This window comes from Orcinus orca, chromosome 1, assembly GCF_937001465.1.
Source record: "Orcinus orca chromosome 1, mOrcOrc1.1, whole genome shotgun sequence".
In the NCBI taxonomy this organism is placed as follows: domain Eukaryota; kingdom Metazoa; phylum Chordata; class Mammalia; order Artiodactyla; family Delphinidae; genus Orcinus; species Orcinus orca.
Window position 1 is genome coordinate 107,210,373 of NC_064559.1, and position 23,078 is coordinate 107,233,450.

The window sequence follows — 23,078 nt, forward strand, 5'->3', positions numbered from 1 at the left end:
GGTACGTGGGCCTCTCACTGTTGTGGTCTCTCCCATTGCGAAGCACAGGCTCTGGATGCACAGGCTCAGCGGCCATGACTCACAGGCCCAGCTGCTCCACGGCATGTGGGATCTTCCCGGACTGGGGCACGAACCCATGTCCCCTGCATCGGCAGGCGGACTCTCAACCACTGCGCCACCAGGGAAGCCCTAGACATATCTTAAAAAAAATTCTGAAAGGCGTTCCACAAGTTGAAGTGAAAGGATGACAAATAGCAATACAAAAACATACAACAATATATAATTCCCTGACAAAGGTAAATATTTAGACAAATAAAGAGTGCCATAGTATTGTGATGTAGGTGAGTTAACAACTTGTAAGTCTGGTATAGACTTTTCTTAAAAACAATTATAAATTTTTGTTAAGGATAAGCAATATAAAAAGAGGTAATTTGTGTCATAAATAAGATAAAGTGAGAGGGGGTAGGGATGTAAAAGAGTAGAGTGCTTACATATGATTTTTTCTTCCATTTGTATTTAGTAACATGGGGACAGGAGAAGTGGCTTAGCTGCTCACACCAAGGTTCCTTTTACAGAGACAGACTATATGAGCAGAGCTCTGAGATGAAAGGGAACCTGAGCTTCACCACTTCAGCTACTCCATACAGCAAAGGAGAGAGAGAGAGAACACCCGAATTACATTTAAGCCTGTCAAACTTACCTCCTTGATTAATTTACAAAGTATTTTTCCTCTAAGATTGTATATAATTTTATTACATACGATTGAATTTAAGTTGTTATCGGTTTAAAATAGGTTGTTACAGAGTGGGGGAATGAAGATGGCAGAGTAAGAGGACATGGAGCTCGCCTTCCCCAACCAACACACCAAAAATATATATACATGTGGAACAATTCTAATGGAAAACTAACTGGAAACTGGCAGAACTGGTCCTATATGACCAAGACTGCAGGAAAAATTCCCATGTAATCAGGTGGAAGAAAAGCATCGCATTGGGTTGAGACCTGTGCCCTTGGGAGGGGACTAAGAGGAAAAGGGAGATCACAGCGGCAGGCATTTGCCCTGGGGAGTGAGTGGGTTGAGCCATAGACTGGGCATCTCAGTCCTGGGGTACTCCAGGGAGGAGACAAGCCCCCTTGGCTACTTGGAGAACTGCTGGGACAGGTAGAAAGTCTGGAGGAGCCTAGACTCCACTCGAGAGGAGTGTGCAGGTGTTGGCTTGCCACCAGACTGGGCGGAGAGAGGTCTGCCCTAGGGACTGCCTCCTCTCTGGGCCCCCCCAGTCTGAGCTGAGGGAACACGCTGGACCCACTCACCCCAAGCCACAGCTTGGCACTGGATCTGGGACAACAAGGTCCTGGGAAAAGATTCCATCTAAAAGACACAGAGGAGACTCACAGGCCCAGGGAGAGGTCCAGTTGTGATGGCAGCAGCCATTGTTGGTGCTTTCTCAAACAGTGCCATAAAAGCAGCCCCGACTTCTGACAGCAACCCAGCTGCTTCCATTACCACAGCCACAACACTGGGATCCCAGGCCCGGGTGAAGAAATGCTCCAACCCTTCCCACTTCTTGCCACAACCTTGCACTAAATCTGGGAAGACCACAACAGGGGAAAAGACTCGATCTTGGGTTTTGTCTGAACAGAGCTGTAGAAACCTGCACAGACAGCACATCAGACCTTGGTTAAGTGCACAGGCGCATGGAAAGAGACTCAATGTTGCTAATTATTATAGAAATGCAATTCAAAACAACGAGATATCACCTCACACCTATCAGAATGGCTATTATCAAAATGTCTACAAATAACAAGTGTTGGTGAAGATGTGAAGAAAAGGGAAATTTTATACACTGTTGGTGGGAATGTAATTTAGTGCAGCCACTATGGAAAGCAGTATGGAGGTTCCTCAATAAACTAAAAATAGAACTACCATATGATCCAGCAATTCCACTCCTGGGTGTATATCTGGAATAAATGAAAATACTAATTCAAAAAGATACATGCACCTCAATGTTCATAGCTTCACTATATACAATAGCCAAGGCATGGAAGCAACCCAAGTGCCCATAAATGGACGGTTGGCTTAAGAAGATGTGGGATATGCAATGGAATATTACTTGGCTGTTAAGAGGAATGAAATCCTGCCATTTGCAACAATGTGAACGGACATAGAAAATATTATTCTTTGTGAAATAAGTTAAACACAGAAAGACAAATACTGTATTCTATCACTTATATGTGGAATCTAAAATATAATACAAATGAATGTATGCTTAAAACAGAAACAGACTCATAGATATAGAAAACAAACTAGTGCTTACTGAAGAGGAGCGGGAAGGGAGGCAGGGTAAATTAGGGGTACAGGGTTAAGAGATACAAATTACTATGTATAAAAGAGATAAGCAACAAAGATATATTGTACAGCACATGGAATTATAGCTCTTATCTTGTAATAAATTTCAATGGAATACATTGTATAAAAACACTGAATCACCCACCATGCTGTACACCTGGAAATAATATAATATTGTAAATCAACTATACTTTTCAATTAAAAAAACTTTTTAAACTAGCTGAAGGAAAACAGAAAAAATCCACAAAAATGTGGAATGAAACCATGCACTCTTTAAAAGCCAGTGTGTTAAAGAAAAAATTATAAGAGAATTTGGAAAATATCTTGAGATAAATGAAAATGAAGCCACAACATCCCATCTCATGGGATGTAGCAAAAGGAGCACAAAGAGAGAAATTTATAGAAGTGAACACTTACGTTAAAAAGGAAGCAAAATCTCAAATAAATAACTTTACCTTACATTTCAAGGAATTACAATAAGAGGAAAAATACTAAACCCAAATTCAGCAGACAGAAGGGAAAAATAAAGATTAGAACAGAAATAAATGAAATAGAGAATCGAAAAATAGTAAAATAAAAAATCAATGAAACTGAGTTGGTTTTTTGAAAATATCAACAAAATTGACAAACCTTTAATGAGATATAGTAAGAAAAAAGAGAAGACTCAAATATCTAAAATAGAAATGAATGAGGAAACATTACAACTAATGTCATATAAATAAAAAGAATTACAAGAGACTACTATGAATAATTATATGCTAGCAAATTGGATGACCTAAGAAATGGATACATTTCTAGAAACAAACAACCTACCAAGGATGAATCACAAAGAAATAAAAGATATAAATGGGCCTATAACTAGTGGGGAGATTGAAAATTAATCAAAAGCCTGTCAACAAAGGAAAGTTCAGGATTAGATGGTTTCACTGGAGAATTCTACCAAATATTTAAAGAATAATTAACATCAAGACTTCTTAGACTCTTTCAAAGAATTAAAGAGGCAGGGACACTCTCAAACTCATTCTATGAGGCCAGCATTACCATAGTACCAAAACCAGATAAAAGATAACAAGGAAAGAAGACCACAGAGCAATATCTCTCATAAATATTGATACAAAAATCCTAAAGAAAATACTAGCAAACTGAATTCAACAGCACATGAAAGGGATCATATTCCATGACCAAATGGGATTTATACTGAATGTAAGGATGGTCCAAAACGTGAAAAATCAATCCATGTACTAAACCTCATTAAGAGAACAAAGGACAAAAGCCATATGAGTATCTCAATTGATGCAAACAAAGCATTTGAAAATATTCAACACACTTTCATGACAAAAATGCCCCACAGACGAGGGAGGGAAGAAAACTACTTCAACATAATAAAATCCATGAATAAAAAGCTAACAGTTAACATCATACTCAATGGGAAAGCTTTTCCTTTAAGATCAAGAACAAGTGGGCAAAGATGTTCACTCTTGTCATTACTATTCAACATAGTACAGAACCTTTAGCCAGAGCAATCAGACATGAAAAAGAAATAAAACACATATAAAATGGAAAAGAAGAATTAAAATAATCTGTTTGCAGAAGATATGGTCTTATATACAGAAAATCCTAAGAATTCCACCCACGTACAAAAAAAACACCAAACCCTGTAGAACTAATAATGAATTCATCAAAGTTACAGGATACAAAATCAACACTCAAAAATCAGGGGCATTCCTATATGTTAACAATGAGCAAACTGAGATGGAAATTTGGGAAATATTCCCACTATACTACAATACTATAGCCTTAAAAAGTATAAAATTCTTAGGAATATACTTAACAAAGGAGGTGAAAGACTTAAACGTGGAAAACTGCAAAACATTGCTTAAAAAATTCCAAAGATGCTTCAGATTAATGGAATGACATCCCAGGGTCATGGAATGGAAGACTTAATATTGGTAAAATATAATAATTGATAGTCATTATGATGGTTTAGTACTGGCATAAAGATAGATATATAGACCAATGGTATAGAATTGAGAACCCAGAGATAAACCTTTCTATATATGGCCAAATGATATTCAAAAAGAATGTCAAGACTACACAATAAGAAGAATACAGTCTCTTTAACAAATGTTATATGTTAAAAAATATGTTAACATATGTTATGATATGTTAACAAATGTTATGATACCCATATGCAAAAGAATAAAGCAGGACACTTACCTTACACATGTACAAAAATTAACTCAAAATGGATTAAACAGCTAATTGTAAAAACAAAAACTATTAAATTCCTAGGGGTAAAGCTTCAGGACACTGGATTTGGGAATGATTTCTTGGATATGACACTAAAACCACAGGTAACAAAGTAAAAAATTGATTAAAAAGATGACAACAACAGGGCTTCCATGGTGGCGCAGTGGTTAAGAATCCTCCTGCCAATGCAGGGGACACGGGTTCGAGCCCTGGTCTGGGAAGATCCCACATGCCGCGGAGCAACTAAGCCCGTGTGCCACAACTATTGAGCCTGCGCTCTAGAGCCCGCGAGCCACAACTGCTGAAGCCCGCATGCCTAGAGTCCGTGCTCCGCAACAAGAGAAGCCACCTCAATGAAAAGCCCGTGCACCGCAACGAAGAGAAGCCCCCGCTTGCCGCAACTAGAGAAAGCCCGCGTGCAGCAACGAAGACCCAACGCAGCCAAAAATAAATAAATAAATAAAATTAATTAATTAACTAATTAAAAAACTCTAAAGGAGGAAAAAGTACTACATATTACGCGATGCATTTAAAAAAAAAAGATGACAACAACAAATTTTAAATCTGCACACCAAAAGATACACTCAAGAGAGTGAAAAGGCAATCTGCAGAATGGGAGAAAAATAATTGCAAATCATACATCTGAGACAGGGTAATATTCAGAATATCTAAGAAACTTCTTCAACTCAGCAATAAAAGTTAAATAATCTGGTTTAAAAATGGGCCAAGAGGTTGAATAGGTATTTCTCTAAAGAAGATATACAAATGGCCAATAAGCATATAAAAGCGTCTCAGTATAATCAGCAAGGAAATGCAGATCAAGCCACAATGATATACCACCTCACACCCATCAGGATGGCCACTATTAAAAGTTCAGAAAATAAGTGTTGGTAAGTATGCAGAGAAGTTGGAACCCTGTGAACAGTTAGTAGGAATGTAAAATCGTGCAGCTATTAAGGAAAGGAATATGGAGTTCCTCAGAAAGTTAAAAATAGAATTACCATATATCTAGCAATTGAGTTTCTGGATGTGTGTCCTAAAGAACTCAAAGCAGGATCTTCAGGAGATATTTGCGCACCCATTTTCATTGCAGGATTATTCACAATAGTCAAGAGGTTGAAGCAACCCAAATGTCCACCAACAGATGAATGACTAAGGAAGTGTGGTATATACATATATGGAAGAGCATGCGTGCTTAAGAAAGGAAAATCCTGTCACAGGCTACAACATGAAGAAACTTTAAGGATATTATGCTAAGTGAAATAAGCCAGTTACACAAAGACAAACACTGTATGATTCTACTCATACTCAATATTTTAAGTAATCAAAATCATAGAAATAGAAAGATAGTTTCTATGTGTAGGGGACAGGGGGTAGAATTAGCGATTTTTAGGTATAGTTTTAGTTGCAAGATGGAAAAGTTCTAGAGATCTGTTGCACAAAAATGTGAATATAGTTAACACTATGGAAATGCACATTTTAAAATGGTTAAAACGGTAAAGTTAATGTTATGTTTTTTTAACCACAGTGTTTAAAACGTGTTATTGAACAAACTGCTTTACAAGATAATTTGTAAACCAATACAGGATTTTTAGAGTTCTGTCTGATTTTCAGAGGGCTCAATCAATTTGAGCACTTGCATTTTCTTTGATCTAACACAATTCTAAGAAGCCACCAGAAGTGGCAAAAAGGTGTGTATGTGCATCTATATATTTACATATAAATAAATAATATTTAATGTGTACATATATTTATCTTAATCACCATAATAGAACATATTTATCAACAAGAAAAATGTAAAAATTTGAAACAATGGTTATATCATGAATACATAAAGGAAATGGTTAAATAAAGAATTATATGAATACTATAGAATATTACGTATCCGTTAGTAAGCAATGATCTACATCTGTTATTATCAATGGCCTAGAAAATTATTTACAATATATTGTGTACTGAAAAACGGCAGTGTCAAAAATATATGAATAGTACGTACTATTTTTAAATATGACATACTTTCTATATTTTAATGGCATGTCCTAAGATGGAAAAAGCATCATACCTAAGAATTCTGTCTAAGTGTTGGGAAGAGTTTATTGGAGACATATGCAGATTGAGGATAAAGGAAAGGCTTGCATTTTCTACTCTATGTAATTCAGGGTTATTTCCACCTTTTAAAATATATGTGCATAATTTTTGTAAATAAGGGGAAATAGGTCAAAGCAGGCTATTTCCACAAAGCTTTGTGTTAACAAACAGATGCTGTAGAGTTTAGCCCAAAGACAATTTTGTTGCAACAGGAGTTGCAGAATTAGTGTTTTAATCAAGAAATACTCCAGGGGCCTAAAGGAAAATGGTATTGATGTGAAAATGATGATAAAATAGAATGAATACAGGAGATAGATCCCAACTGCCCTCCCCAGTTTAGGCTGCTGGGGGCTTGAGAAAATCACGGACGGAGGAAACTGTAATTTCTGATTTCCAATCTGAACTAGGAGCTCAACACATTTGGTGATACCTTCATTTGTCCCTAGTCAGCTCTCTGCTGAGTTCTTCTCTTCTTCATCTCCTTTCCTCCACTGTCCCTCACCTCAGCAGCTGACTTTACTGGGACTCTGAACCTTCAGACTGGCCCTGCCTTACTGTCTGCTAACTACACTCACTGCTTCTCCTGCCTGCCAACCAGGTCATCTCCACTGTACACAGGCTCCCTGAGTGGGCCCCCTTTGAAGGGACCCCCCATCCTCTCCTGGAGGCTGAGCCAGGCTGTATATGGGGGTTTTCCTAACAGCGCTTGAGAATGGCCAGGACCCTTCCATCTAACAATCCTTTTTTATTTAATTTTATTTATTTAATTTTTTTAAACTTTTTATGTTATATTGGAGTATAGTTGATTAACAATGTTGTGTTAGTTTCAGGTGTACAGGAAAGTGATTCAGTTATACCTATTCATGTATCTATTATTTTTCAAATTCTTTTCCCATTTAGATTGTTACATAATATTGAGCAGAGTTCCTGGTGCTATACAGCACGTTATCTATTTTATATATAGCAGTGTGTTCATGACAATCCGAAACTCCCTAGAACCCTCCAGCCACTGTTGTGTTTCTTCCCTCTCTTTCACATCCAACTTCTTGAACGTGTGGTCTGGATTTGTGATCTCCCTTCTGAATCCCCCTTTCACATCACAACCTTCTGGCATGTGGCTCCTCAGCAGTTCCCCTAACTGTTCACACTAAAGTGACCAAGACCTCCTTTTGTTAAATTCAGCATTTATTGAACTCTGCTCGGTATTTCACCTGTTGACCACAGGAGCTGCCCGGGGTGGGGGTGGGGAGGTGGAGTCTCCTCCGATTTTCTCAGGCTCTGGTGATACTCTTGCTGGCTCCGGTGATCTTTCCGTTTGCCTCAAGCGAGCCCAGCAGAAAAGTGGAAATGATGTTAACTATGAAATGGACACAGCGGGCTTTAAAATATCCCACTCAACCCATGGAAAAAGCAGGTGTGTCCTAAGGCCTATAGAAACAGAAGAAATGGCCCAAGATACAGTGAGCCTTTAACAAGTGCTCCGTAGTTCCTCTTATTCTTTATTCCTTCTCCTTTCCCCAACCGGTTCTCTGCCCTTCTCCACCCCTCGTGCAAATAGCCTCGCTTTTCATTTTATTCTCCCGAACCTTCCCTGGATTCTTGCACGTGCGCCCAACGGCACCGCCCAGAAAAAGAACTAGATGCGTTGGACAGGGCGTGCACCTGCTGTGGAAATCCGCTGGACTGAGCCTGACCCAGCTTGGACCGAGGCTGCGCTCCCACACGGGGGCTCAGGGAGCTCGGCACTCACTAGTCCCGCGCCTCTACGGCGGTCCCTGGAAGTCTGAGTGGCAAGGCCCCAGTGGCAGAGACTGACTCACTTGGGAACAGGCTCTGCCATGAGGTCAGTGAGGACGCTCCTCTCCCCAGGCCGTTCGCTCCCCTTGCTAGTCCTGCCCGTGCTCCTGGTTGACTCTCTTGGCAAGGATTTAATTTTTCACCCCGAGTGGGGCTTTGACTCCTATGAAATCACCATCCCCAAGAAGCTGAGCTTCCGTGGAGGGGAGCAGGGTGTGGCCAAGCACGTGTCCTACCTCCTGCAGGTAAAAGGCAAGAACCACGTCCTCCACCTGTGGCCCAAGAGGTTTCTATTGCCCCGGAATCTGCAGGTTTTCTCCTTCACAGAACAGGAGAGGCTCTTGGAGGATCACCCTTATATACCCAGCGACTGCAACTATATGGGCTTGGTTGAAGGAAATCAGGATTCTAAAGCTACTTTAAGTACATGCATGGGGGGTCTCCGAGGCATACTGAAAGTCAATGCCAACCATTACCAAATCGAGCCCCTCAGAGCCTCTTCCAAGTTTGAACATGTCATATATCTCCTAAAGAAAGAGGAGGAATTTCCCAATCAGATCTGTGGCTTAACTCATGATGAAACAGTAAAGCAGTTGGCTGAGCATGAGAACAGGGCTAGGATACATGACTTTAGTGAGGCATATATGCACCAGAAGTACTTGGAATTAGCCCTGGTCTTTGATAACAGTAGGTATTTATATTTGAACTCCAAACTTACTCAAGTCATAAATGATGCCATTCTTCTGACTGCAACTGCAGACTCTTACTTTCAAGATGTCCGTACGAGAATACAACTATTAGCTATGGAAGTATGGACAGACAGAGACAAAATAGCACTTAATGCCCCAGTGATATCACAAGTTTTAGGCCAGTTTGTGCAATACAGATCACGTGACCGTCGTCGGATTCCAGCAGATCGGGCACACCTATACCTTAAAAAACAGTTTAGTGGGGCTTCCCTGGTGGCGCAGTGGTTGAGAGTCCGCCTGCCAATGCAGGAGGCATGGGTTCGTGCCCTGGTCTAGGAGGATCCCACATGCCGCGGAGCGGCTGGGCCCGTGAGCCATGGCCGCTGAACCTGTGCGTCCGGAGCCTGTGCCCCGCAACGGGAGAGGCCACAGCAGTGAGAGGCCCGCGTACGGCAAAAAAAACCCAAAAAACAAACAAACAAAAAACAGTTTAGTGATGCGCTTTCACAGCACTGGGGAAGTGTATGTAGTACATTGCCTTCTGGATCTACACGTTCTATTCTAGATAAAAATATCCTTGGACCTGCCACTTGGACGACTCATGCTCTGGGCCATAGTGTGGGAATGATCCACAATTACAAATACTGCCAATGTAAGGGTAGGCATAGTTGCATCATGGGCACTGGGCGAACTGGGTTTAGTAATTGTAGTTATGCCGAATTTTATTCGCATGTAAGTTCAGGATTAAACTGTCTAACGGATATCCCAGGATTAGGTTATGTGGTAAAGAGATGTGGAAACAAAATTGTGGAAGAGAATGAGGAATGTGATTGTGGTTCAAGAGAGGACTGTAAAGAAGACCCATGTTGTCAGTCAGATTGTAAATTCAAAGAAGGTGCACTGTAGCACTGGACGTTGCTCTCATAACTGTCAATTTCGTCCATCTAGATATACGTGTCGGGGGGAGGAAAATGAATGTGACCTTGCAGAGTACTGCAGTGGGACCTCAGCATTCTGCCCAAGTGACACATATAAGCAGGATGGAACTCCTTGCAAGTACAGAGCCCATTGTGTCAGAAAGGGCTGCCAATCCAGAACTGTGCAGTGTCCAGATATTTTTGGAGCTGATACCATGGGGGCTCCTCTTCAATGCGACGATGCAGTTAATGTAATAGGTGACCAATATGGGAACTGTGGTATTTTAGGAGTTCGTCAGTATGAGAAGTGTCCCAGAGAAAAGGCATTATGTGGCAGGCTACAGTGTATAAATGTCGAAACCATCCCTGATATGCAAGATCATACTATTCTAATTTCCACTCACCTGCATGAAGAAAATATCATGTGCTGGGGCATTGGCTATCATCTAACCATGGTACCTATGGGGTTACCTGACCTGGGTGTGATAAGTGATGGTACCTCCTGTGGTAAGGAGTGGATATGTTTTTAATAGAAATTGTGTGAATAGCTCAGTCCTGAATTTTGACTGTTTGCCTGAGAATTGCAACGGCCGAGGCGTTTGCAACAGTAACAAAAACTGCCACTGCATGTATGGCTGGGCCCCTCCATTCTGTGAGGAGGTGGGGTATGGAGGGAGCATTGACAGTGGGCCTCCAGGACCCCTAAAGAGGGAGGTGCCCGCCTCACTTCAGGTCGTGTCCATTATGTTAATGCGCCTGATTTTCTTAATTATCTCAGTGATTGTTGTGCTTTTCAGGAAAATCATAGGAAGCTTATAAATCCAAAGAGAAAGAAACACCACCAATTAACACTGGAGCAGAACAATTCAAGGCCAAAATGATCAAGAAACCAAAAAAGCAATCAGGCAATCCACTGTCACTCTATTACACAGGGTCATAAATTGAACAAGCTTCTCATTTATCCAAACACTTCTTCCTTCTTCCTTCAGTTTATTTTACCTAATGTTCTTTGAGGTTTTGATCAGTAAATAAAAGGTATTCTTGGTTTGGAAACAAATCAGTGCATTTTTCTTTCCTGCTTCACTTTCCCCTTGGTTTGTGATCAAGTTTTGGATATCCTTAAAAGAATGCCCTAACAGCTTTTCGAACACAGAATGCTGTGCGTTTCATAGAATTACAGTGGATTTCAGAGTAGAGTCCTGTCTCTCAGTTCCCAGCAAACAAAACCATTGTCTGTCTTTCCCTCTGCCTCCCTCATGAAATCCTCTGTGTCTCTGCCCCGTGCTGAACCATAAATGGTAACTATCACATTTTATATATAGAATGCGATAGTTTGCAAGGGGTGTGTGTCCCTCAGTTAAGTATCTTCTGCTGTTATAGTCACTGTATGGTTCACTGTAGCTCCGTAGAAGTGTGGTCTCTGACTCAGTGTTTGGGTTGACCTCAGCTGGGTTGAGGACTCTAATCTACCGTAATTCTTGCATTGCACCACAGTCTACAAATGATGACAAGGTCTGGCAGTGTCCTGAGGACAAGGCTCTTAACAGAATTCTGTGCTTTGGGTTTCTGCTTGCAGGGGAAAGTCTTTGGTGAATGTGTGCTGGGGGACATCTGGCCCCAGGTTTGCCACACCCCTAAGGAGATCAGAGGGGAGTGAGGAATACCTTCCATCCCAAGTACACCCAGGTCTGCCTCCAAGTGTTCTCCCCCACCCTTTTGCCTGGGAGGAGAGGAGGACTGAGTGGCCCCTTCAGAGGAGTCAGTGGCCACTTCTTGCTCAGCGAGGGTCTCGTCACCCCAGACCTGTGTGAGCCCAAGTGTTTTGGTCTTGTTCTGGGCTGAGTCCTCCTGCTGTTCCCTCACCTTCCCCAGGCAGCACTGCAGGTCCACTGTACCCCACCCCAATCTCCTCTTTTCTTAGCCACATAGTTCTTCTAACTAAAGAAGGTGTGGGAGGCTCACAATAAAGAGTGGTCCCCTTGGACTATCTGGGGACTCTTATTACTCAGAGGAGTAACACTGAAATAACCCCATCTTTGTGGTGATCATAATTTTAACATTTTTCAAGCTTGGCCATCATCAGAAAATATCCTAAAAAAAAAGGACATGTGCTTATAGCCTCAATACTGTTAATAGATTTGTCACTTCTCTTTTATGCTCCCCTCCACTAAATTTCACGTTTATTGCTCAGAAGCAGAAATATTTAGATACAAGGTATACCTTGTTTTATTGAGCTTTGCAGTTATGGTTTTTGTTTTTTTTTTTTTTTTTTTTACAGATTGGATGTAAAACCCTGTAAAACCCTGCCTCGAGCTAATCTATTGGTGCAATTTTTCCAACAGCTATTGCTCACTTCATGTCTCTGCCACATTTTGGTAATTCTCGCAATATTTCAAACTTTTAAATTATTATTATATTTTTACGATTATCTGTGATCAGTGATCTTTGATGTTACTATTGTAATCGTTTTGTGGCACCACAAACTGTACCCGTATAAGACAGTGAACTTAATAAATACTGTGTATGTCTGGCTACTCCACAGACCCACTGTTACCCCATCTCTCTCCCTCTCCTCAGGGTTCCTTATTCCCTGAGACATAACAATATTGAAATTAGGCCAATTAATAACCCTACAACGACCTCTAAATATTCAAGTGAAAGGAAGAGTCACACATCTCTCGCTTTATATCAAAAGCTAGAAGTGATTAAGTTTAATGAGGAAGGCATGTCGAAAGCTGAGACACACTGAAAGCTGGGCCTCCTGCACCAAACAGTTAGTCAAATTATGAATGCAAAGGAAAAGTTCTTAAAGAAAATTAAAATTGCATCTCCAGTGAACACATAAATGATGAGAAAGAGAAACTACCTTATCGCAGATATGGAGAAAATTTTAGTAATTTGGGTAGAAGATTAAACCAGTCACAACATTTCCCTAAGTCAAAGCCTAATCCAGAGCAAGGCCCTAATCTCTTCAATTCTCCAAAGGCTGAGAGAGGTGAGGACACTGCAGAAGAAAAGTTTGAAGCTAGCAGAGGTTGGTTCATGAAGTTTAAGGAAAGAAGCTGTCTTCATAACATTAAAGTGCAAGGTGAAGCAACAAGTACTGATGTAGAAGTTGCAGCAAGTTATCCAGAAGATCTAGCTAAGATAGGTAATAAAGGTGGCTACACCAAACAACAGATTTTCAATGTAGACAAAACAGCCTTCTGTTGGAAGAAGATGCCACCTAGGACTTTCATAGCTACAGAGGAGAAGTCAATGCCTGCCTTCAAAGCTTCAACGGACAGGCTGAATTTTGTTAGGGGTTAATGTAGCTGGTGACTTTAAGTTGAAGCTAATACTCATTTACCATTCAAAAAGTCCTAGGGCCCTTAAGAATTATATTAAATCTACACTGCCTCTCCTCTATAAATGAAACAACAAAGCCTGGATGACAGCATATCTATTTACAGTGTGGTTTACTGAATATTTAAGCCCACTGTTGAAAACTACTGCTCAGAAAAAAAGATTCCTTTCAAAATATTACTGCTTATTGACAATGCACCTTGTCACCCAAGAGCTTTGCTGGAGATGTACAATGAGATAGATGATGTTTTCATGCCTGCTAACACAAAATCCATTCTGTAGCCCATTGAGCACAGGGGACTCTGCTCAATATTATGTAACAACCTAAATGGGAAAACAATTTGAAAAAGAATAGATACATGTATACATATAACTGAATCACTTTGCGGTACAACTGAAACTAACATGACATTGTTAATCAGCTATACTCCAATATAAAATAAAAAGTTAAAAAAGAAGTAATTTTAACATTCAAGTCTTATTACTTATGAAATGCATTTCATAAGGCTATAGCTGCCATATATATGGATCTGGGCAAAGTAAGTTGAAAATCTTCTGGAAAGGATTCACCATTCTAGATGCCATTTAAGAACGTTTGTGATCCATGGGAAGAGGTCAAAATATCAATATTAACAGAAGTTTGAAAGAAGTTGATTCCAACCTTTATGGATGACTTTGAGAAGTTCAAGACTTCAGTGAAGGAAGTAACTGCATATGTGGTGAAAATAGCACGAGAACTAGAATTAGAAGTGGAGCCTGAAGATGTGACTGAATTGTTGCAATTTCATGATAAAACTTAAATGGATGAGGAGTTGCTTCTTATGGATGAGCAAAGAAAGTAGTTTCTTAACATGGAATCTACTCTTGGAGATGATGCTATGAAGATTGTTGAAATGACAACAGAAGATTCAGAATATTACATAAACTTAGTTGACAAAGCAGTGGCAGAGTTTAAGACAATTGATTCCAATTTTGAAAGATTTACTGTGGGTAAGATACTATCAAGCAGCATTACATGCTACAGACAAATGATTGATGAAAGGAAGAGTCAATCAGTGTGGCAAAATTCATTCTTTCTTATTTTAAGAAATTGCCACAGCAGCCCCAGCCTTCAGCAGCCACTACCCTGATTGGTCAACTACCATCAGTATTGAGGCAAGACCCTCCACCAGCAAAAAGATTATGACTCGCTAAATGCTCAGATGCTGGTTAGCATTTCTTAGCAATAAAGTATTTTCTAATTAGGTTTGTACATAATAGACATAATGCTATTGCATACTTAATAGTGTAGTGTAAACATAACTTTTATATTCACTGGGAAACAAAAAAATTCATGTGACTTGCTTTATTGTGACATTTGCTTTATTGCGGTGGTCTGGAACCGAACCCACAATATCTCCAAGGTATGCCTGTATATGTTTTATGCTTCCATCCTACTAATAAATGTTCTTAGGGTCTTACTTTTCACTCCAATTTGCTTATCAAGGTAATGTTTTTGAAGACAACCCCCTTAAAAATAAATTATAGTACTTGCTATTATTACAATCTTTTCACACCTCTACAGATGCGTATTATTCAGAAAATATAGAAAATGGAAGCTAACATATATTGTGTATCTTCTATGTGACAAGCACTGTCCTAGTGATTTTAATATATTGAGTTTGGTCCAGCAAACACATTTTGAGCACCACCCAAGTGCCAAGTGCCCAAGATAGAGATTAAGTCACATCCCGGTTCTTGAGAGTGGCATCTGGCCCACGAACAAATCATTTCCATACAATGAGGGGAATGCTATTACAAAGGAGGGGCTGGTTTAGGGCAGGGTTCACGGATGAGATAAAGTCTGGGATGAATGCACTGAAGGATGAAGAAGAGAGCTAATCATGTACAGACTTTTCAATTTAAAATTCTGTGACATAACTTCCATTGTGCTTCTTAAGCAAATCACCTGAGGCTTTGTAGCTGGCAGAGCTTGTCACAAATATAGAGAATAGATTGCCCAGGAAATGTGGAGAAGGGGAGATTCCTCTATACCACCTGTCTCCTACATTGGGGATGAGTGGGTGGCCATAAACTCTATTGTCGTCAAGATAAGGGTTTCTCCAGACTGGTTGTAAAAGATAATGAACACCTCCTCGGTGACTCATTTCTTCTCTCACACTGATAGGATTTGTTCCAGTATCGTGGGATATTACAGGGCTTGCTTGCAACAGTACTCATGGTCAATATCTCCGTCAAATATAATACGACAATGTCCAAGGCTGTAAAAATTTGCACCCTAGGGGGGCAAGGAGGAACTCTTCAATAGTTTCTTAAAATAATGAGGGGTTTAGGCTGTTTTCTCAGGATTTAGGACTGGAAAACATTTCAAGACTCTCCTCATTATATAATCACTTCAGATTTTTCCACATATCTCTACCAGACTTTATTTTTCACATTCTCTTAAAGCACCTTTTTAAAAAATCTCTTTCTCTGATTATTCCGTTAGGTACTCCCCACTCCCCTGCCCCTGCCTGATTGAGGTTCTTTTTCCATGCCAGTATAACAGTACTAAAATGTTTAGCTGTGAAAAAGTAATTGACTTTTTTTTTTGAATTTCTGAATTTTATTTTATTTTTACACATCAGGTTCTTATTAGTTATCAATTTTATACATATATAAAATATACATATATATGTATGTATATATGTATATGTCAGTCCCAATCTCCCAAATCATCACACCACCACCTCCCCTGCCACTTTCCCCCCTTGGTGTCCATACGTTTGTTCTCTACATCTGTGTCTCTATTTCTGCCCTGCAAACTGGTTCATCTGTACCATTTTTGTAGGTTCCACATATATGCGTTAATACACGATACTTGTTTTTCTCTTTCTGGCTTACTTCACTCTGTATGACAGTCTATAGATCCATTCACGTCTATACAAATGACCCAATTTCGATCCTTTTTATGGCTGAGTAATATTCCCTTATATATATGTACCACATCTTCTTTATCCGTTCATCTGTCGATGGGCATTTAGGTTGCTTCCATGACCTGGCTATTGTAAATAGTGCTGCAATGAACATTGTGGTACATGACTCTTTTTGAATTATGGTTTTCTCTGGGTATATGCCCAGTAGTGGGATTGCTGGGTCATATGGTAATTCTACATTTAGTTTTTTAAGGAACCTCCATACTGTTCTCCATAGTGGCTGTATCAATTTACATTCCCACCAACAGTGCAAGAGGGTTCCCTTTTCTGCACACCCTCTCTAGCATTTGTTGTTTGTAGATTTTCTAATGATGCCCATTCTAACTGGTGTGAGGTGATAGCTCATTGTAGTTTTGATTTGCATTTCTCTAATAATTAGTGATGTTGAGCAGCTTTTCATGTGCTTATTGGCCATCTGCATGTCTACTTTGGTGAAATGTCTATTTAGGTCTTCTGACTATTTTTGGATCGGGTTGTTTGTTTTTAAAATATTGAACAGCATGAGTTATTTATATATTTTGGAGATTAATCTTTTGTCTGCTGATTTGTTTGCAAATATTTTCTCCCATTCTGAGGGTTGTCTTTTTGTCTTGTTTACGGTTTCCCTTGCTGTGCAAAAGCTTTTAAGTTTCATTAGGTCCCATTTGTTTATTTTTGTTTTTATTTCCATTTCTCTAGGAGGTAGATCAAAAAAAATCTTGCTGTGATTTATGTCAAAGAGTGTTCTTCCTATGTTTTCCTCTAAGAGTTTTACAGTGTCCAGTCTTACATTTAGGTCTCTAATCCATTTTGACTTTATTTTTGTGTATGGTGTTAGGGAGTGTTCTAATTTCATTCTTTTACATGTAGCTGTCCAGTTTTCCCAACACCACTTATTGAACAGGCTGTCTTTTCTCCACTGTATATTCTTGCCTCCTTTATCAAAGACAAGGTGACCATATGTGCATGGGTTTATCTCTGGACTTTCTATCCTATTCCATTTATCTATATTTCTGTTTTTGTGCCAATACCATACTGTCTTGATTACTGTAGCTTTGTAGTATAGTCTGAAGTCAGGGAGCCTGATTCCTCCAACTCCATTTTTCATTCTCAAGATTGCTTTGGCTATTCGGGGTCTTTTGTGTCTCCATAAAAATTTTAAGATTTTTTGTTATAGTTCCGCAAAAGATGCCATTGGTAATTTGATAGGGATTCCACTGAATCTGTAGATTGCTTTGGGTAGTATAGTCATTTTCAAAATATTGATTCTTCCAATCCAAGAACATGTAAATCTCTCCATCTGTTTGTATCACCTTTAATTTCTTTCATCAGTGTCTTATAGTTTTCTGCATACAGGTCTTTTGTCTCCCTAGGTAGGTTTATTCCTAGGTATTTTATTCTTTTTGTTGGTAAGTGGGAGTGTTTCCTTAATTTCTCTTTTGGATTTTTCATCATTAGTGTATAGGAATGCAGGAGATTTCTGTGCACTAATTTTATATCCTGCTACTTTACCAAATTCATTGATTAGCTCTAGTAGTTTTCTGGTGGCATCTTTAGGATTCTCTATGTATACTATCATGTCATCTGCAAACAGTGACAGTTTTACTTCTACTTTTCCATTTTGTATTCCTGTTATTTCTTTTTCTTCTCTGATTGCCATGGCTAGGAATTTCAAAACTATGCTGAATAATAGTGACAAGAGTGGACATCCTTGTCTTGTTCCTGATCTTAGAGGAAATGCTTTCAGATTTTCACCATTGAGAATGATGTTTGCTGTGGGTTTGTCATATATGGCCTTTATTATGTTGAGGTAGTTTCCCTCTATGCCCACTTTCTGGAGAGTTTTTATGGTAAATGGGTGTTGAATTTTGTCAGAAGCTTTTTCTGCATCTATTGAGATGATCATATGGTTTTTATTCAATTTTGTTAATATGGTGTATCACATTGATTGATTTGCATATATTGAAGAATCCTTGCATCCCTGGGATAAATCTCACTTGATTATGGTGTATGATCCTTTTAGTGTGTTGTTGGATTCTGTTTTGTAGTATTTTGTTGAGGATTTTTGCATATATATTCATCAGTGATATTGGTCTGTAATTTTGTTTTTTTGTAGTATCTTTGTCTGGTTTTGGTATCAGGGTGATGGTGACCTCATAGAATGAGTTTGGGAGTTTTCCTTCCTCTGAAATTTTTTTGAAGAGTTTGAGAAGGATGGGTGTTAGCTCTTCTCTAAATGTTTGATAGAATTTACCTGTGAAGCCGTCTGGTCCTGGACTTTTGTTTGTTGTAAGATTTTTAATCACAGTTTCAATTTCATTATTTGTGATTGGTCTGTTCATATTTTCTGTTTCTTCCTGGTTCAGTCTTGGAAGGTTATACCTTTCTACGAATTTGTCCATTTCTTCCAGGTTGTCCATTTTATTGGCATAGAGTTGCTTGTAGTAGTCTCTTAGGATGTTTTGTATTTCTGCGGTGTCTGTTGTAACTTCTCCTACGTGAATTCATTCTCCTAAATGAATTTCTAATTCATTAGAAATTCATTTCTAATTTTATTGATTTGAGTCCTCTCCCTCTTTTTCTTGATGAGTCTGGATAATGGTTTATCAATTTTGTTTACCTTCTCAACGAACCAGCTTTTAGTTTTATTGACCTTTGCTATTGTTTTCTTTGTTTCTATTTCATTTATTACAGTCTGATCTTTATAATTTCTTTCCTTCTACTAACTTTGGGTTTTGTTTATTCTTCTTTCTCTAGTTCCTTTAGGTGTAAAGTTAGATTGTTTATTTGAGATTTTTCTTGTTTCTTGAGGCAGGCTTGTATTGCTATAAACTTCCCTCTTAGAACTGCTTTTGCTGCATCCCATAGGTTTTGTATCATCGTGTTTTTGTTGTAATTTGTCTCTAGGTATTTTTTGATTTCCTCTTTGATTTCTTCAGTGATCTCTTGGTTATTTAATAATGTAGTGTTTAGCCTCCATGTGTTTGTGTTTTTACATTTTTTCCCCTGTAATTCATTTCTAATCTCATAGTGTTGTGGTCAGAAAAGATGCTTGATATGATTTCAATTTTCTTAAATTTACTGAGGCTTGATTTGTGACCCAAGATGTGATCTATCCTGGAGAATGTTCCGTGCGCACTTGAGAAGAAAGTGTAATCTGCTGTTTTTGGATGGAATGTCCTATGAATATCAACCAAATTTAGCTGGTCTATTGTGTCATTTAAAGCTTGTGTTTCCTTATTAATTTTCTGTTTGGATGATCTGTCCATTGGTGTAAGTGAGGTGTTAAAGTCCCCCACTATTATTGTGTTACTGTCAATTTCCTCTTTTAGAGCTGTTAGCAGTTGCCTTATGTATTGAGGTGCTCCAATGTTGGGTGCATATATATTTATAATTGTTATATATTCTTCTAGGATTGATCCCTTGGTCATTATGTAGTGTCCTTCCTTGTCTCTGTAATGTTTTTTATTTTAAATTTTATTTTCTCTTGTATGAGTATTGCTATTCCAGCTTTCTTTTGATTTCCATTTGCATAGAATATCTCTTTCCATCCCCTCACTTTCAGTCTGTATGTGTCCCTAGGCCTGAAGTGGGTCTCTTGTAGACAGCATATATATGGGTCTTGTTTTTGTATCCATTCAGTGAGCCTGCGTCTTTTGGTTGGAGCATTTAATCCATTCACGTTTAAGGTAATTATTGATATGTATGTTCCTATTACCATTTTCTTAATTGTTAAGGGTATGTTTTTGTAGGTTCTTTTCTTCTCTTGTGTTGTAGAGCTGGTGTGCTGGTGCTGAATTCTCTTAGCTTTTGCTTGTCTGTAAAGCTTTTGATTTCTCCGTTAATGTGAATGAGATCCTTGCTGGGTAGAGTAATCTTGGTTGTAGGTTCTTCCCTTTCATCACTTTAAATATATTGTGCCATTCTCTTCTGGCTTGTAGAGTTTCCACTGAGTAATCAGCTGCTAACCTTATGGGGGTTCCCTTGTAGGGTATTTATCGTTTTTCCCCTATTGCTTTCAATACTTTTTCTTTGTCTTTAGTTTTTGCCTGTTTGATTACTATGTGTCTTGGCATGTTTCTCCTTGGGTTCATCCTGCCTGGGAATCTCTGTGCTTCCTGAACTTGGGTGGCTATTTCCTTTCCCATGTTAGGGAAGTTTTTGACTATAATGTCTTCAAATATTTTCTCATGTCCTTCCTCTCTCTCTTCTCCTTCTGGAACCCCTATAATGTGAATGTTGTTGTGTTTAATGTTGTCCCAGAGGTCTCTTAGGCTGTCTTCATTTCTTTCCATTCTTTTTTCTTTATTCTGTCCCATGGCAGTGAATTCTACCATTCTGTCTTCCAGGTCACTTATTCATTCTTCTTTTATTTTTTAATTTTAGAATTTTATTTATTTTTTTATACAGCAGGTTCTTATTAGGTATCCATTTTATATATATTAGTGCATATATGTCAATCCCAATCTCCCAATTCATCACACCACCACGACCCCACCCCTGCCACTTTCTCCCCTTGGTGTCCATACATTTGTTCTCTATATCTGTGTCTCCATTCTTATGCCTCAGTTATTCTGCTACTGATTCCTTCTAGTGTATTTGTCATTTCAGTTATTGCATTGTTCATCTCTGTTTGTTTGTTCTTTAATTCTTCTAGGTATTTGTTCTTTAATTCTTCTAGGTCTTTGTTAAACATTTCTTGCATATTCTCGATCTTTGCCTCCATTCTTTTTCTGAGGTCCTGGATCATCCTCACCAACATTATTCTGAATTCTTTTTCTGGAAGGTTGCCTATCTCTGCTTCATTTAGTTGTTTTTTCTGGGGTTTTATCTTGTTTCTTCATCTGGTACATAGCCCTCTGCCTTTTCATCTTGTCTATCTTTCTGTGAATGTGGTTTTTGTTCCCCAGGCTGCAAGATTGTAGTTCTTCTTGCTTCTGCTGTCTGCCCTCTCACAAAGTAACTGACTTTTTCAATAAACTTCCAGTAGGCACCAAGGGTAAAGTATGAAACTCCTTATTAGTTAAAATGGGTAGTAGGTGAGTTCTTGTCATCCTAAAGCTGGAGACAATTTTTGCTTGACCTCAAATGATGAAGCAGTGAAAAGCTCTACTATTCAACTCAAAATGGAGTTCATTGGTCATTTGAAGAAGAAGGCAAAGGATCATTGCCATCCAAGGTTCAATCAGGGAAACTGGAGTCAGAAAACATCCTGCAGATATAATGAAGATTTCTAACTGAAGTGTAACCTAGGTGTCAGCTTGGTGATCTAATTAAATTTGACTCAAATCCAAGTTCTATAGCTTTCCTCCAAAACTTCTCACATTTCCTTCAAGTTCTCAGGACTTACTTCTACAAAGTTGCACTCCGTTTCTAAGCTCCCTCAAAAATAAGAACAAATTCTCTTTTGTTTCATATCAATCTGCTTCTGTAAGAAATCCACTCCAATCCTCTTGATCTTTCCTGTCCAGTGTGGCAGCTACTAACCACATGTAGCTGTTTAAATTTAAATTTAATTGACAAAATTAAATAAAATTTAAAATTCAACTCTTCATTTTCACTAGCCATATTCCAAGTGCTCAATGGCCATATGTGGTTAGTGGCTGCTGCATTGATAGCACACTTTAGGACATATCAATCATCGCAGAAAATCTTATGGGGCATTTGTACTAGTGTGTCATGAATTGATGTGTGCTTACTGAATATTTGTGGATATATGTCAAGAGGTCATATTTCTACTTTCCATCAGAAAATTCACTTTGATCTAAACATTTTTAACCACTTTCTCTCTTCAGCAATGTACCATCTGTCTATAGAGATATATCAGTGTACATGCTTCCACTTGAAGGAGTTTCTTAGGAAGCAAAGTAGAATCATCACATAGATGACAATAAGATGTTTTCAAGTGGGTTTAGAGCATGAATTTTTCCAAGAGAAGAAGTAAAACATTTCTCCCTGAGAAAGTGGTAAATGTCAAAAAACCAACAAAAAACAAGCAACAAAAAAAAGTTAAGTGGGGCTTCCCTGGTGGCGCAGTGGTTGAGAGTCCGCCTGCCGATGCAGGGGACACGGGTTCATGCCCCGGTCTGGGAGGATCCCACATGCCGCAGAGTGGCTGGGCCCGTGAGCCATGGCCGCTGAGCCTGCATGTCCGGAGCCTGTGCTCTGCAACGGGAGAGGCCACAACAGTGAGAGGCCCGTGTACCGCAAAAAAAAAAAAAAAAAAAGTTAAGTGAAGCTTTTGTCTGGGAAAAAGAAAGATATGAGTGAGCTTGTTTGTTCTCTAGAAGAAAACATCTAAGAAGAAAAGGGGCAGGTTTGGAAGCAACTACTCTTTCTTAGGTCACTGGTCAGATTAGCACTAAAACCTCCTCAGCATAAGGTTATAGAGATGAGGTAGGCATGATCCCAGACCTGAAGTAGCTAAAAGATTTATTATGAATCAGGCAGAAAACAGAATTTAAATATAGGTATGTGCTCTTCACTAAGTGATGCTGGGAAAACTGGGCAGCTACATGTAAAAGAATGAAATTAGAACACTCCCTAATACCATACACACAAAAAAACTCAAAATGGATTAAAGACCTAAATGTAAGGCCAGACACTATAAAATTCTTAGAGGAAAACATAGGCAGAACACTCTATGACATAAATCACAGCAAGATCCTTTATGACTCACCTCCTAGAG

General features: G+C 38.9%; 1 protein-coding gene and 1 pseudogene across 1 annotated transcript; both read left to right on the top strand.

Annotated features, from left to right (window-relative positions):
* Positions 1-8,399: 8,399 nt before the first annotated feature.
* On the top strand, positions 8,400-11,031 carry ADAM30 (ADAM metallopeptidase domain 30). The gene is given in 5 exon segments (XM_049711528.1): positions 8,400-9,495; positions 9,664-10,073; positions 10,075-10,615; positions 10,617-10,903; positions 10,905-11,031. Coding segments are annotated over 5 exon segments (2,334 nt in total). The 5' UTR covers positions 8,400-8,526.
* Positions 11,032-11,245: 214 nt separating this feature from the next.
* LOC125964865 (tigger transposable element-derived protein 1-like) lies at positions 11,246-14,649 on the top strand (annotated as a pseudogene).
* Positions 14,650-23,078: the final 8,429 nt, after the last annotated feature.